This window comes from Manis javanica, chromosome 18, assembly GCF_040802235.1.
Source record: "Manis javanica isolate MJ-LG chromosome 18, MJ_LKY, whole genome shotgun sequence".
NCBI lineage: Eukaryota > Metazoa > Chordata > Mammalia > Pholidota > Manidae > Manis > Manis javanica.
Window position 1 is genome coordinate 10,163,088 of NC_133173.1, and position 16,227 is coordinate 10,179,314.

General features: G+C 35.0%; 1 protein-coding gene across 5 annotated transcripts in view; it reads left to right on the forward strand.

Annotated features, from left to right (window-relative positions):
* Positions 1-16,227, forward strand: part of MCTP2 (multiple C2 and transmembrane domain containing 2) — a 198,250-nt gene that overhangs the window by 158,379 nt on the left and 23,644 nt on the right. For 4 of the 5 annotated variants that reach the window (XR_005056531.2, XM_017648516.3, XM_073227183.1 and 1 more), the window contains 2 exons: positions 7,864-7,986; positions 10,609-10,647. Coding sequence is in view for 4 of the 5 variants with exons in the window: in XM_017648516.3 (XP_017504005.3) it covers positions 7,864-7,986; positions 10,609-10,647 (162 nt within the window). In the remaining variant the exon portion in view is untranslated. The remainder of the gene's footprint in view (positions 1-7,863; positions 7,987-10,608; positions 10,648-16,227) is intronic. The other variant, XM_073227182.1, reaches the window with a different exon arrangement.

Here is a 16,227-nt window from a genome sequence, read left to right on the forward strand (position 1 = left end):
TCTGAGAGCTCCAGGTGTTCTGCATTTTGTCAACACTGTTTCATGTCAATTTTTAAAAATTTTATTTTAACCTTTCTAATGTGTAAGTACTACTTTATAGGGGCTTTTATTTGCATTTTCCTGATGAATAATCATGTTGGATATCTTTCAGTGTGCTTTTAGATATTCATACACAGTTTTGTGTGTCTGTGTGTAAAAAAGTTGGTCAAATCTTTTGCCCATTTTTATTGAGTTGCCTTCTTAAGTTACGAAATTCTTTATGTATTCCAGATACAAGTTCTTTTTTTCAGTGTGTGTGTGTGTGTGTGTGTGTGTGTGTGTATGAAATAGTTTCACCCTTTTTGTGACTTATCTTCTCACTTCTTAATAGTGTTTTCCAAAGAGCAAAAAAAGAATAGTTTTGATAAAGTCCACTTTTTTCTTTTATTTACATTAATCTTGGTACTTTTTGTGCCCTAAGAAATCTTTGCCCACCCCAAGGTGGCAAAGGTTTTTCTCGTGTTTTTTTACAGAAGTTTTAAAGCTTTATTTATCATTTACATGTAAATATCATGATCCAGTGGGAGTTAACTTATGTGTATAGTAAACAGTAAACATGTAATTATTTTCCATACATACAGCCAATTGTTTCAGTGCCATTTGTTGAAAAAACTATCATTTCATCCTTTGAATTACCTTGGCAACTTCCTTAAAAATCAATTAACTACATATATGTAGATCTGTTTCTAGACTCTTTCTTCTGGTCTATTGATCTATAAATCTATCTTTTCATCAATATCACACTATCTTCATTATTGTAACCTTATAATTAGTTATGAAATTAGGTAGTGTAAGCTTATTTGCTATCCTATGTTATTTCCATTTCCATATAATATTTAGAATCAGCTTGTGAATTTCCACAAAATTGAGATTGATTGCATATATAGATAAATTTGTGGAGAACTGCCCTCCTAATAATGCAGTCTAACAAACCATGAACTAGTGGCATGTCTCTCCACCTATTTAGATATTATGTAATATTCCTCAGCAATATTTTATAATTTCCAATGAAGAGATTTTGCTCATGTTTTGTGAATTTTATTTCTATTTACTATATGGGTATTGGTGCTACTACAAACGGAAATTCAAAAATTTTCTATTCCACTTTTTTTTTCTATTAGTATATAAACATAGAATTGATTAAAAATAACTTTATACCCTGAAGTTTTGTAAAATTTAGTTGCTCTTTTTAGGATTTGCTTTGTAGAGTCCTTAGGATTTTTCTATGTAGAAAGCATGTCATCCATAGAAAGAGATAGTTTTGCTTTTCTACTTTTGATACTTGTGATTTTTATTTCATTCCTTTTACTTTTTGCAATGGCTACAACATTCAGTGCAATACCAAACAGAAGTAGCAAGAATAAACATCTTTGCGTTGGTCCTAATTTTAGAAGGGATTCATGCCATTTTCCCCATCGTAGAATGATTTTCTGTTCTAGAATTTGACCTAAATGGAATCAATAAGTTTTTTTTTAACTCGACGTGTTTTTGAGATTTATTCATATCATTTGCATCCCTAACTAGTTTCCTTCTTTGTGTATTTTTTAAATCAGCTTTTTAAAGCATAACTTACATACAACAAACCACTGCTAAATATGATCAAATATAACTATAATATTTCAATAGGTATCCTTTATCACTAAGACAATTCCTGTTCATTATTTGTTGACAATGTTGAATTTTTTTGTCAAAAAATTTTCTGTATCTGTTGAAATCATCAAATGTTTTTTCCTCTTTATTCTGGTTATTTTGGTGAATAACATTGATTTTTTTTTGATGTGGAACCAATCTTGCATTCTTGAAACCTATTCTACTTCATCATATTGTAGTGTGTATTTTTCACATATTTATTGATTTGATTTGCTGTTTTTTTCTCAAAGATTTTACATCTTTGCTCATGTTGTATATTTGCTTTTAATTTATTTTGTTGTAATGGCTTTGCCAAGTTTTGATATCAAGGTAGGTAAACTGGCTTTACAAAATTAGGTATGAAATATTCCCTCCCATATGGTGTTATTTCTTTTTTAATGTTTGATCATATTCAACAGTGAAACTGTGCCTGGTGAGGAAATTTTGGATAATTTAACTGATTTATTGTTCAGTTTTATTAAGTTATATTTTTCAATAAAATTTTACCTTTGTTTAAACAATCAAATTTTGTTGCCACGATTTTAATTTTATTTTCATCTATGCCTTTTAAATTTACAGTGCTTATTCCATTAACATTTAATGTAATTATCAATATTGTTGGATTTAGGTTACCATTTTATTTTCCATTTGTTTATTATGTTTCCTATTCCTATTTCACTTCTCTTGCCTTTTAGAATTTCATTTTAATTCATCTATTAACTTTTTCTCTATTCTTCCCTCCATTACTCTTTTAGTGATTGCTCTAGGGATGAATATACACGTGTGTATGTGTGTGTGTGTGTGTGTGTGTGTGTGTGGAGAAAGAGAAAGATCTCCTCTTAACTTTTGACAGTCCATTTAGGATTGACAGTCATTTTAGGATTAATATCATATCATTTAATCTAAAACATAGAAACATTAATGTCCAAACATCCATATCCATTTGCCTACCCATCCCTACATTACTTTATATTTTAGTCTTCTTATGTATTATGTCCAAATACATTTTAAAACCCACCAGGGTAATGATATACAATGCTAAAACAATAATATAAATTGGTCACAAAAATAGTAGTACAGCATGGAGAATATAGTCAATGATTCTGTGTAACAATTTTCTATAGTAACACATGGTTTGTTAACATGAATAGTTGACAGATAGTAACCGCACCAGTGGGGATGAGGATTTAAAAGTATGAGTAACTGTTAAACCACTGTATTGTATATTTGGAAACAGTAGAAGATTGTATATCAATGATACTTCAATCAACATTTTTAAAAAGAAGCTTAAAAATAAGTTATATACGTTATAAAGAAAATAAAGTGAAAAAAGGTCTTTTACATTTCTGATGCTCTTAATTTCTTCCTGAAGTTTGAATTTCCATCTGGTATCATTTTTCCCTTATCCTGGAGAATTTCTTAAGCATTTATTGATGAGCAAGTATGCTGGTGAAAAATTTTAAAAATTTATCTTATCTTTATTTCGCCATCATTCTTGAAGGATATTTTCACTGTATATATAATTCTGGGTTGACAATTATTGCCTTTTGTTTTTGTTTCACTTAACATTGAAAAATTGCTATTGCACTGTCTCCTTGCCTCCATGGTTTCTGATGAGAAATCCATAGCCATTCAAATAGTTGTGCTCACATGAATAATGTATTATTTTTATTGAATTGCTTTAAAATATTTTTCATTATCTTTGTTTTTCAGAAGTGTGATTATGATATATATGCTTAGAGCTGTTTTACTTGAATTATTTCAGATTGGAGTTCTCTAGAAGGTGTTCAGCCATAACTTCTTCACATATTTGTCTAACTTCCGTCTTTTTTCTGAGATTCTAAATACCTATGTTAGAATTTTTGAAATTACCAATAGACCACAAATAGTTCATTTATTTTTTCCCCACCTTTTTCCTCTCTTTCATGTAAGACTATCTCTTTTGATAAATCTTTATTTTCACTGACTGCTTAATTCTGCTACCAAACATTTTCACTGAATTTTTTAAAAATCAGATATTGTAATTTTTAGTTGGACAATTTTCCCTTTTATTCTTTTTTATACTGTCACTTACTAAATTTTATTTATTAACATTTTTTTTCTTCACTTCATTGAGCATATTCTTCATAGGTGTTTGAAGCTCTTCTCTGATATTTTCAACATATAGTCATGGCAAATGAGGTCATTATCCAGCAGAGCCATCCCTCTAATATTGACTGATATACAAGGTAGTTTTGTTATTATAAATAGCTTTATGGTGAAGAAAATAAATTAAAATATGCTGTTTCCCAATTTTTCTCCAATCTCTTTTTACTTACAGTTATACATACCAATTTCAAAGAACAATAAAATCCTATTTACTCAATAGACATTAAAAAACAGAAATCATTTAGAATAAAGGTAACACTTCGAACCCTAAAAGAAGCTTACAAACAGAGAGGGGAAAATAGGCAAAAACTGGAAAACTCTCTCGCTTTACCTAGTAGAGAAATTGCTATACTATTTTCTCTGCTTCTTTCTATGTTACTCATATTAAAACAAAACAAGACAAACAAAAGAAAAAGAAACCTTTTAGAAGATGAGAAATTATAGGAAAAGATATATTATGAAACAACAAATAAAAGTTGATAAAGCATTCCAGATTAATAGATTGGAAGAAATCAACAACATAATAATCTGTATTGATTCAAAAATCATTTCAACAATTTTGTACTTACTCATAAAAGTTGTGTAGTGCTTTAGCGCTAAAATGAAATGTAAGTAACATAGATTGGAAAGCAAAATGAAAACGTTCATAATTTTCAGTTTATGTCATTTTTCCGCAATAGATCTTCAAAAGGATATATTTGAAATCCCCTGAAGGTAATGGGGGCTCAGAAATAATGTGAACAGCATATAAAATCACCGTTTCTATACCCAGAAGTAACAAATTAAAGTATATAAGTTTAAAATGGCCCCATTCTTAATAATATCAAAATTTGCCAGTTGCTTAGGAAATAGTGATAAAACCTATGCAAAGTAAGTATGGTAAAAGAGAAAGTATTTTGAGATATATGAGAGAAATCCTGACTATATGGATATATAAACAAACTTTATTATTCTGAAGGTCAATATCAGGATGTCAGTTCTCTCCAAACTGATAGTTACAAATTGAATTCTAAAATACGTGTGAAATAGTAAAGGATAAAGAGCTATCCAAGATCATTTTGAAAGTGGAGTAATAGAGACTTGCCCACTCAAATATTATTTGGTTACTAAACTATAATTTAAAATTACAGTCTTGTTTTAAAAAAAAAGAAATGTATATAAATGGAAGGGATTAAATGGCCCACAAACAACAAACATGCTCATATGGGAACTTGGTATGTGACAGAAGTGGCAATGGAGACTCATGAACAAAATATGGATCAAAATATAGATTACTAATCTAGTTGTAATAGTTGGCTATCTGGAAGGCAACTGGATGCATGTTCCCAGCTATAAACCAAAACACATTTGACACAAAATACGAAACACATATACATACACAGCCTTTTATCTTTTGGAAGAAAACAAAAGGAAATAGCTTTATCATCTCAGTAAAATATGATGTCTTAACTAGAACATTGAAAATCAAAGCAATAAATTCTAAGGTTGAAGATTAGTATGTTTGACTACATTAAAAAAGTAAAAGCACTGCTTCAACCTACATTTTCATGGAAAAGAGAGTTTAATGGATAAATTGAAGAACATTCAGGGGTACCATGTATGAGTTAAAATGAATGTACTTTATTTATACACATCCTATCAATAAATCTATAAAACAAAATAATGAGTAAATAAATTCCAGAATGATATGAATGTTTTGATGCTGTTTATTTATAATTTAAACCTTAGATGTTCTCACATATCATTCTCATGCATTTTAGGACATGGTGGCCTCTGGGAATGGTGGGATACAGTCTGAGTAAGGTTGACCATTGAAACCACATATGAAATATTTTATATTTAAAAAGAAAAGAAATACACAAGTTGGAAAGAATGGTGACGGGCTACCAACAATTCTTAAGGCTTGGGGCTGCATGGACATTTGTTAAATTGGTCTATGTGGAAACATCATGTCACAATATTATTTTTTCATTCTTGGAATATCTAGTAATATAAAAATATGAGCTGGAGCAGAGAGAAAGAAAGAATAGACTGAAAATTTTATATGGTTCTAAAATAAACCTGATACCAAACCCTAAAAATAATTCAAAGAGAAAGCAATAAATAAATGTAACTCATGGGTATTTATGCAAAACATCTTCAAGTGGTAGTAAGTAAATACAACAGTATATTAAAAGGGTATTAATACAATTCAGTGAAGAAGGGATTTCTCCCAGAATCTCTAAGTCACTTTAATATTAGGAAATTAAAAATATAATACACAATATTGATGTTCTCAAATGAAAAGGAAAAAAATCCTTCCTTATTTCAGAAGACATCAAAAGTACAGTTGATGAGTAACTTATCAACTGCAAATATAAAATTCATTCCTGATTTTTAAAATAATAAGAATTAAATAAACCCTTGTTGAAACTGATGGTAGTCTTCTTATTTAAAACATATTTTCACTAAGTTTGGAGCAAAATCAAAAGACAGTTTATTTATAAAATATCTAAAAGATATAAAGAACAATGAGTGAACACCTTTCTGTGACTTTTCTAACTTTAAAAACTGTTCTATGTGTACTCTTGATGTGATATGATTTATGCAGCTCAAACTAACAGCCAACACCATTCTTAATGGCAGAAAACAGGCCCTCTAAGTATTTTTATTAAATTCAGGACGTAGACTGTATCCCTCTCAACAGTTTTATTTAACATTGCTTTTAGTAGCAATAAAATTAAGTATGAAAAAAGTAAGTCATGGATATTAGAAAATAAACAGAAGCAATTCTTTAGTGTAAATCTTGTGACTCTATTTGACTGCTTTGAAACTGCAGAATGAAAAAAAAAGCTATTTGAAACAATAAGAAAATTCAGAAGTTACCAACTTTAAAAAATAATATATGTAAGTTACTAGCTTTTTATAGGCAATTACCCATGTGAAAAAAAATATATAATGGAAGAAATGGTTAAGTTCACAACACCAATCAAAAAAATAAGCAAGAAATATATAATATTTATAAAAAGAAAAGTTTAAAGTGGCAGAAAAAGTTTTTACTAATAGGGAAAACAATACAGGTTTTGGAAAGGAAGACTTGGTATTTAAGATGCATAATTTCCTTGTTCTAAGTTGATACGTTACTAAGAGTGACTTTTTCAAGCACGCAGAAGCTGACAGCTAATAACCACAAATCATCTCATTTCATCTTTTAGGCTACCTGGGAATTCAAATAGTGAGGCGCAAGTTTTGAAGTAATTTGCACATGCTTTCATTCCTGCCTCATGTTATAATTATCATGTGTTCTCTTCTTATTTGTCCTTTTTTGTTATTTTCTTATATGTTCCTTGGAGGTGGACTCATGTCTTATTTGCATTCATGTCTCCAGGGACCATTGCCATAGAGACATTTGGATTCAAACCCAAGTTCCTTCTTGTCCTGCTACAACAGGGGTCAAACATAGAGTTTGAGAGAAGTTGGGCAGGTGAAGTACATACCTCATCCAGTGTAGGCAGTCATAACCCACTATTTTCCTGTGGCTATCCAGTCTCACAATTGTAAAAATTTAAGATTTTTTAGAGAGACTTTGGAAATTTGAAGTTTTCATGGATTTTTAGACATTGGCAGCCAACTTAAAAAGTAGTCACTCTCTGCAATTCTTATAAACCTACTGTCTGTGGCCTGCCTCTTTGAGACCTTGGATTTTTCTTTACTACTTTACCTAAATTCTCCTACACTAAATCTAGAAGCAAAGAACCAAATAGGGTTGATAGGATGATGGTGTTTCTAGGCATCTATCTGTTTCAGGGTGTGACTGGCTACTCTTTTCTGTATCTAGCGCATTCTACTGTCAGTTATAAAAGGGTACTAATCATCGTGTGTGTGTGTGTGTGTGTGTGTGTGTGTGTGTGTGTGTGTGTGTGTGTGTGTGTTTAACCTGTTTGTTTCTAAAACCTACCATAGAGTGACAGCCGGATGTGTAATTTCCTTGAGTCAGTAGGTCACAATTTAAGACTGCTCCCATCCTGTTTTTTATCAAGTGTTGATTTGGTCTCTTCTTCCAATCAGGTATTTTTGCTCACTGTCTGGAATTTTGAACTGTACATGATCCCCCTGGCATTACTGCTGCTCTTTGTCTACAATTTCATCACACTCACAAAAGGGAAGGTCGGCAGCCTCTATGACAGCCAGGTGAGCAAAGATTCCAGTAAGTGTGACATTTGACTAGAGAAAAATGAAAGCACACCCCCACCCAATCATGGCCCCAAGTCCGTGTGGTTTGAGACTTGTGGAGCAACCTTGCACATACACCCATGTTACTGTGCAAATCTTTGAGCAGGTGTAACTTCAAGACCTCTTTCTAGAAAGTCTTGGGTTCTGAGTCATGAGTAGTTTCTCAGCATGAGGAGAACTTTCTGGCCCCTGGTCATCACTTCCATGCCGGCAGCATGTGTCCATGTACCCATCTGGTGCCCTGGAAGGTTCTTGGAAATAACACTCTCAGCCACTAGAGAAAAACCTTTGGTGCCTCTCTATGCCCCTTCTGGGCACTCAGAGAATCCTGGAGGCTCCCTCAGACCTCCCCACCCAGGCACCCTCCAGCCTCTAGCCTGAAGATTCGGGGGATTCCTGAAGGCATGCCAAATCCCAGGAAAATCAGAGAATTGTGTTGTTGAGTCGATTCTTAGATTGTTCTTAGATTTTTCCTGTATTTCTCAAACTTGAAGGAAGCAGAGCAAAGCCTCTTCTGAAAGTCACCCTGCAGAGCTTATACTTGTCTTACCTCTGCCCCATCTCACCTTTCCCTACATCCCTTCTTCCAGCCCAAAGGACCTTTTCCTGTTCTAGGTGAGCAGGAACTTGTTTTATAATTTTAGAATTCCAGATTCAAGAACCAAGTATTTAAAACAGAAATCTAAGCCTTTGGCACTTGGTAAAAGATTACTTTCACACTAGGCTTTTCAAGACTCAAAAACTGACCATCTTCACCTATTTTTCCTTATAAGGTTGCCATTACTTAAAAAAAATTGTCTCCAAAATAATGAATATTAAAGGATGTTTCTGGTGTCACTTGGGATATAGGAGAAGTGGAGAAAATGAGTGTTTTGGCAAATTCAAGATGTGACTTTTGATTGTTTAATGTGGTAGGCAGAGGTGTATGTTATAGAGTCTAAATATGCTAGAACCAACTAATAAATATGTAGCTTTAAAGTACCGGTTCATTTAAGGCCTACATTTCACAGAGGCACAGATGAGGGAAATTTTTACAGAGGAACATCTTTAATAAGGAATGCTGTCAACCATAATATTTAAGCTTTTTAATCAGATTTTATTTTCCCAGCTGTTCCATATGATATACTTGTTTATAATACATATATAGGTACATATGTGTATTTGTATGTAGGAATAGGTACAAATATATGAGTACATAAGTATGCTTAAGTTTATGTGCACATAAATGTATGTGTGTATATAAAACCTTTTTAATCTACAAAACATTTTCAAACTCATTACCTAATTTAGCTTGATAACACAACCATGAATGAGGCAAGAATTACCATTTTCATTTTATGCTTATTCAACTAAGGCTCAGAGTGGCCAAGTGATTTGCTAAAGTCACACAGCAAAAAGTGCTTGCTTGAATAATGTGTGAAGACTTTGTCTCAACCTGAAGACTTCTAACTCCTAATTACAGTGGCTTTTTTCTCCCACAACCGGTTTTGAGTGTATTCATTTTTATCCATTTGCTTTCCTGAATCATGCTTGTTCCATGTTCAACCTACGGTGAATCAGTTAGTTCTACAGCATGAATGAGTGTCACCCAAACTGCTAGTTGAAGCTCATGGGAATTCTGGGAGGTAATGCAGTACCAGCCCTAGAGAAATTGCTTGATGACTGCTCACTGATTTTATGGAATTTAGCAAAACACTGTCTGGATACTTGAGAGTCACTCCCTTTGAACATGATATTGACAATTCATTTTACTATTGGAACAATGGCCTCTAAACAGCATGCCTGACCTTTTCAAGGTTAAGCAGAAAGGTTAAACATTTGAGCTGAAAATAGACCCTAGTTTTCTAATCCCCAGCCTTCTTTCCAAGCTACTGAACCCATTTGACTATGTGAGATTTTAAATATTGCAGTGATGTGATTAAAATGTACCTATTACATCTCTGTGATTTCTAAACTAACTGAACAAGCCTATTTGCACAGCTGGTGCTGCGACCTCTGAACTACAGCCTGGCGTCCCTCAGTCCAGATCAGAGCCTGGACTTTCCTTCCCTCACCTTCCCTGCCCCCCAACCCTGAAGCCCAGGGAAACAATAATACCTTATAGAAACCTGTAACTTACTCTTGAGATTGATTATATTCAGGCTAATGCATTTTCTACTGTCTAATGTTTCAGTAATGGCCCCAGAGGAGAAGAGCAGTCATTATAACACGGAGCCCAGCACAAATGGAGTATGGTATTCTCAGCCTTAACCTAGCAGTTGGTTCATTTGTCAGGATAAGAACAAACTGTTTACAGAAAGTACAGCTCAGCAATGCATTTTTAAAGCTGGATGCCTTCAAAGGGCACTCGCCTAATAGCTTTATTTATAGTTAAGTTTTATGTAGATTATGCATATTGTTTATAGTCTTCCACAGTGTCCCTGAACTTTAAAAGTATTATTTCTTAAGAGGCTTTAATGCATTTTAAAAACACTTCTTGCTCAAAGGATGAGGGGAAACTTTAAAAATGTGCCTGTGTTTAATTTTTGCATTGGGTAATTTCAGGTGATGGTTTTAACCAGCTGGGGTTTTTCTTTTCAGGAGAGCACAGACCTAGACGATGAGGATGAAGATGACAAGGTGAGTGTGCTCAGGGAAAAAAAACACAGGAAAAGAGAGTTAATATTTTCAGCCAATATGTTCTCACAGGGTGTGTCAAACTCATTTTTTTTAAGTCCTCTAGAGTGACTGGTATAGTAATATTCTAGTAATTTAGAAAGGATATCTCTTTTTAAGATATTAAAAATGCAGATGAGAAGGGGTAAAAGATAAAGAATAACAGAAATGATAAAAAGCGAGCCTATTGGAGGCTTGTCATTTGAGGCAGCAGAGATCAGCCTGCCCCTGGGTAACAGAAAAGGTACATGAAGGGTAGCGGAGGCGGCCGCAGGTGACTCCAGTGAGACTGCTGTTCCTTTCAGTCTGTGTCTGCGCTCTGTGGGGTGGTCACCCACTTCAGAGCCTGTCACTTTCCCAGCTGTTGCTGGCAGTGTTTTCAGTTCTCTGTCTGCGTACATCTGTCCTTTTCCTCCTCCTGGGAGAGTCTCTTAAATCTGCTGCTTCGGTTGTCATTATACTTTCAGACAAACCTTCTGGAATAAAATGAAACAAAGTGAAATGCCAAATAAGATCCCACTAGCTTAATGGACTTCCAGCCGCCGAGTACCTGCGGGTGCAGAGAGCTCGTGACGGTCGTGTACAGCCAGAGAAGGGTAAAGGCAGCATCTTCAGATCGAAGCGTCCAGTATGAAAGGCCCAGGACATAGACATGAATGTGGGGATGCTGATTCCATGACACAAACAGCCTTAAAATTAATTAAGTGGGCCAGATGGTTTTGCTCGTTTGAAGTAAATTGAGCAGATTACAAAGTAAATCTTGTTTGTTATGCTAAAACCATCATTAATGGCAAAATAATAAAGTATAATATCTTTAAGAAGGGAATTGAACCTTTTGGGAGCAAGTCACATAGATGCAACTTTCTTCTTAGTGAATTGATAGGAGTGGCTCCTGCACAATCTAACCTCTTGAATGTTAAAAATAGTTATAGCCACACTGGAGTGCAGGATCGGGTATTTTACCCAAGGAAAAGTAAATGATAACGAATTTATTTAAAACCTACAGTAGGCAAAATTCTAAACTTTATTAATTAAGGCTTGGAAGTTGAAGATTTCTTTCTGTTTGGCCAAACCTGTTTAAATGAGTCACCTCTGAAAAAAGACGTCTTCTGCTCTTTAGAAATAACTGTGATCATGTGCCTTTGGCCCATCTCATAAAGGAGCATGTCCAACAAGAAGATGATGCACTAAAAAAGTGGTGTTCAGTAAACTGGCAGGCCACAAACCCAGGCCATGAAATCTAGACCAGTAGCTGTCACAGTCTGACCTCTCACTGAGGTGTCTCAAGAGCTGTCCGAGGGCCTAGGGTCTGGAGGTGGAGCTCTTTGGACTGTTGCTTCAAGCCTTTCTGGGCAAGGATGACCAAGTCGGGCCCACAGCATCTACGTGAAAGAGCCTTGGAGCTATTACATCCATGCAAACATTGGTTCTCCACACAACACTTGCATCAGCCCGTCTCATCCTGGGGTTGTCAGCAATTAGGACTCTCCTTTCCTCCAAAGCCACCCCATCCTAGAGAAAGCTTGATCGTCGTATTTCCCTAGGGCCTTTGATCACCACAGCGTGACCACATTTGCTGTGCTTCCTTATGTTTATATTTTTACGAAATTTGATTTCCATAGATGACTCTTCTGATTAACACGACTCTTACTGTGGACTTCCTGAGACGGGCGCCCTTGGTAGTTCTTGTCCCTATCTTTTCCCTCTCACTTCTCTAAGAGATTTGTAAACCATGGGGATTTTCTACCTTAAGAGCACGCATTACCCACCCGTATATTCCACTCCATCATGTCTCATCCATGGAGAGCTGCCTCCGCAGCGGAGACCTGCTTCTCCTCATCCTCCACCCCCAGGCTCGGGACCACTCCCCTCCATCGTGTGCTCTATCAGAGGGCTTACCCGCGGAGCCCCTCTGGCTTCTTTTGCGTGTTAGACATGACAGACTGCTTCTGGGAACTGTAACACACCCAGTGAGAGATGAACTGTTTACAAATTATAAACACACAGCCATTTCCTCCCAAGCCAGAAGAAGAGAGGGAACTCCTTTCTATCCAAACCATCCGTCTTGAAAGTGACACTCCTTAATTGCCAGCATCCCTTCCCATGAAATACCATCACAGACAACTGCACAAGATGAAAGCATGCCTGGGCCCCTTGGCACAACTTCCCTGGGAGATGGACGCATTCCCATATTCTGCTTGTCTCTGATGAACAGACCAGGACAAGGTCTGGGGTCTGTCATACTTTTATTGTCTGGGACAGAGAAGGTCATAAAATGACATCACTGTAGCTCCTTGCTCTTTCTTGCTGTTAAGCCCATGGTACTGACATGTATTAGAAACCAAATTAGACTCCACAATTTTTCTCTCCTTTCTTTTGTGGGACTTCGGTTATAGCATAGAGCTTTCAAGTAACTCGTTTTTTTGGCTTTTAGGAAACTAAACCTACAAACTAAACTTTGAAGAGAGGAAATCTTTCTCTCTTGCTCCTGAGGGCCCATGCAAGAAATGGCTTGTTTCCAATATAGTTTGCTGGGGACCCCAGAACAAACAGATAATGGCTAAGTTCAGCCAACAGCAATCAGCTGACATTTCCTATTTGTATTAGATTCCTTATGTGGAATTCTTCTGTGTGGACTTTATTTGTACGGATGGATTACAATGAAAATTGCATTAATTTTCTGCACAGTAAAGGTCAGTAATTGAAGCATGAACCAAGGAACTATTGTGTAAAATGCTGTATCCCATACTTAGGAAAGGTCACTCAAAGCAATAATATCTTGTTTCCTTTGTGAAAGGTATAAATACTTGCATTAGAGTTTCTTTCTTTTTCCAGCCCAACAGTTGCTTACATAGAATATTTCAGCATTTACTATTAGCCTCAGGAAGAAGAAATTATAAAGCAATGTTATAAAAGAACAAAACAAAAAAACATGCTTATTGCCATTACCCTGCGTTGTGAGTCGCTTTGTTTTTAACTAGGCTGTCAGAAACAGGACTTGAATAATCTGTTCTTTTAGTATCATCGATGAGTTCGCAACTGCCTTACAGTCTTTAGTGGGGTGGAAGGGGGTGCGGGGAATCACCCTATCATACCGACTGTGGGTGAAAAATAGATAGAGATGCTTTCCTTTAAGAAAATAAGAAACCTCTCATACATTTTTGTGGATCGATTTTGGAATATTTGATAGGATGCAAATGAATATTATAATGAAAGGATACAAATGAATATTATAACTCTACTTTTCACAAATCAGGATGTCATCATTAAAATTAAGTACGTTTTAAACCATCAATTTCCGTGTTTGAAATGAATTCCCTCCTCCAAACAGATCAGTCCACTCATCACAATGCAGACATTGCCTTCTTAGAGAGAAGCCAGTGGTAAATGAGTTTAGAAGGGGTTCGTGCGTGCTGTCAAGTTAACGTGCACTCTCCTCTGGATGACTTGGCTTGGTCCAGCGTGCTCACGCCTCGAGTTTTCTGGTTCCGGAGAGAGATGATGATCTCTAGTGTCTCAGCCAGGGGAGACCATCACTCTTGGCCTTGGAGAAATTCTCCCTACAAACTAATAGTGAGAGCAGTTTTGCTTATGGTTCCTTTGTGCCTGCCTTAAGAATGTTCAAAACATAGCACATTAGTTCGATTAGTGATTTTTTTTAACTATTACTAAGCTATTTAAAATGATAAAGTGGGATTTCTAAGAAAAAATGTCAGAGAATGTCTTTGAAAGGTGAACCCTAATTGAATACACACAAATACATTTTCAGAGCATATGCAACTTATATACAAGGTGTAGTGCACAGGACCTGGTGCTTATGGGTAATTTTCAGGGTAGTAAAGCAAATGATCCTTCTGATTTAACTCCTTTTAATTTGATTTAATATGACTTCTGGTAATGAAGTGATTGAATTGCTAGCGTTTCTACCAAACCATCTTGCTTTCAAGACTTTAATAATAGCATGGATTCCAGCCAATGTTTAATTATGTTTATAATAAAAAGGAACTGGCTTCCCTATTTCCTGCAGTCTTTTCTCTGACACATCAACTTACTCAAATTTTCTTTTTAAAAATCAAAACTCCATTCTTAAAAATTTTTTGGCTCTGTTACCTTTAGAAGTAATCCAAAAATGTTATTAAACTGACCTTTTGAAGCAAGCATTTTTCATCCTACAACTATTGTGCTCACCAAATATTCTAGTACTTGTAGGTTTTCTTCTTGATTGCTGCTGTCAGGATTGTACTTGGTATGTTACTCCCAAATATTATGAAATATGATATACCAGACTACAAATTACATTATCTATCCTTCTATTAGCTCGTGTGCACTGTCAGACAGAACACAGTCAGACGCTCTGAGTTCATAGAGATTTAATTTCCATTGTGCAAAATTTTCACATAATGCTAATGTAGAAGATATTGGTCATTATGTCTCAGTTATCCACAAATCAATGTTTTTCTGAGAAGTGTAGCTCTTCCTGTTGTCTTTCTTATTGAAAACCTCCTCTGTAGTATTATTCTCCCTAAGTCTCAATTATCCAATGAATTTACAAGGTGATAGATAATTTACAAAATAATTGATAGAAACGTGGAGACACCGCTTTTTCCTTGGGAAAAGTAATTAAGAAGTGACATAAAAGAAATAATTTAAAACAAGTTTCTTTTGACTAAGAATTAGATAATTAGATTTATAAAAGTACTAATATTTTGTAGAGTGTTTACAATTTACAGGCTATTTTTATATTCCTTAGCTCATTCAGTACTAAAAATAAGTTGCTAAGTTTAATATTATTTATCCCATCTACAAATAAATAAACCAAGGTAAGAGAAATTAATATGATAGGATAGTAGTAAGATTCATTCAGCTCTTCTGATCTAAATCACATTTATTTTTGATCATGGCACATTACCAGGAAGGAAATATGTCATTAATTTATTGATTCATTTTTTTTGCAATATTATACATTGATGGAGTATTTTCTCTGTATCAGAGCCTCTTGTAGGTACAAAGACTTCAACTATAAACAAGGGGCCCGGAGTAAATAATCAGAGTACAATGTGATCACTACTTTCATCAAAGCTGGTACACTATGCTGGTCAGGGGAGGGGAAGGGTGTGGGTGGTCAAGACCTTAGGGTAATAAAAATTACCTGGTGCATTGCTTGGTCACCTAAATATTTTATCTTCCACCCTCCTCACTTCCCACCTCAAAGAAAACTAAAGGACATACAGAGGAATCAGCAACCACTGCTCAGAGTGTGTTAATCTGCAGTCCTTACAGTTATAGAAAACAATTAGCCCCATTTGCCTTGTGATGGTGAGCCTGACATCTGTCAATCAAAGGAACTTTCAGTGAAAGTTTCCTTGGGGTCTAAATTCCAAATTTTTGTGTTTTTTTTTCTGAACTGTTCCCAATCTTGGAATTGCGTTTTATCCACATCTTCCTTTTGATGTGTTCATTCCCTTATTTTTTCAGCCTTTCCCTTTGATACCAGATGAGACTTTTGTGGCGAGTCAAAAAAAATCGTGTTGGTAAATACCAGTC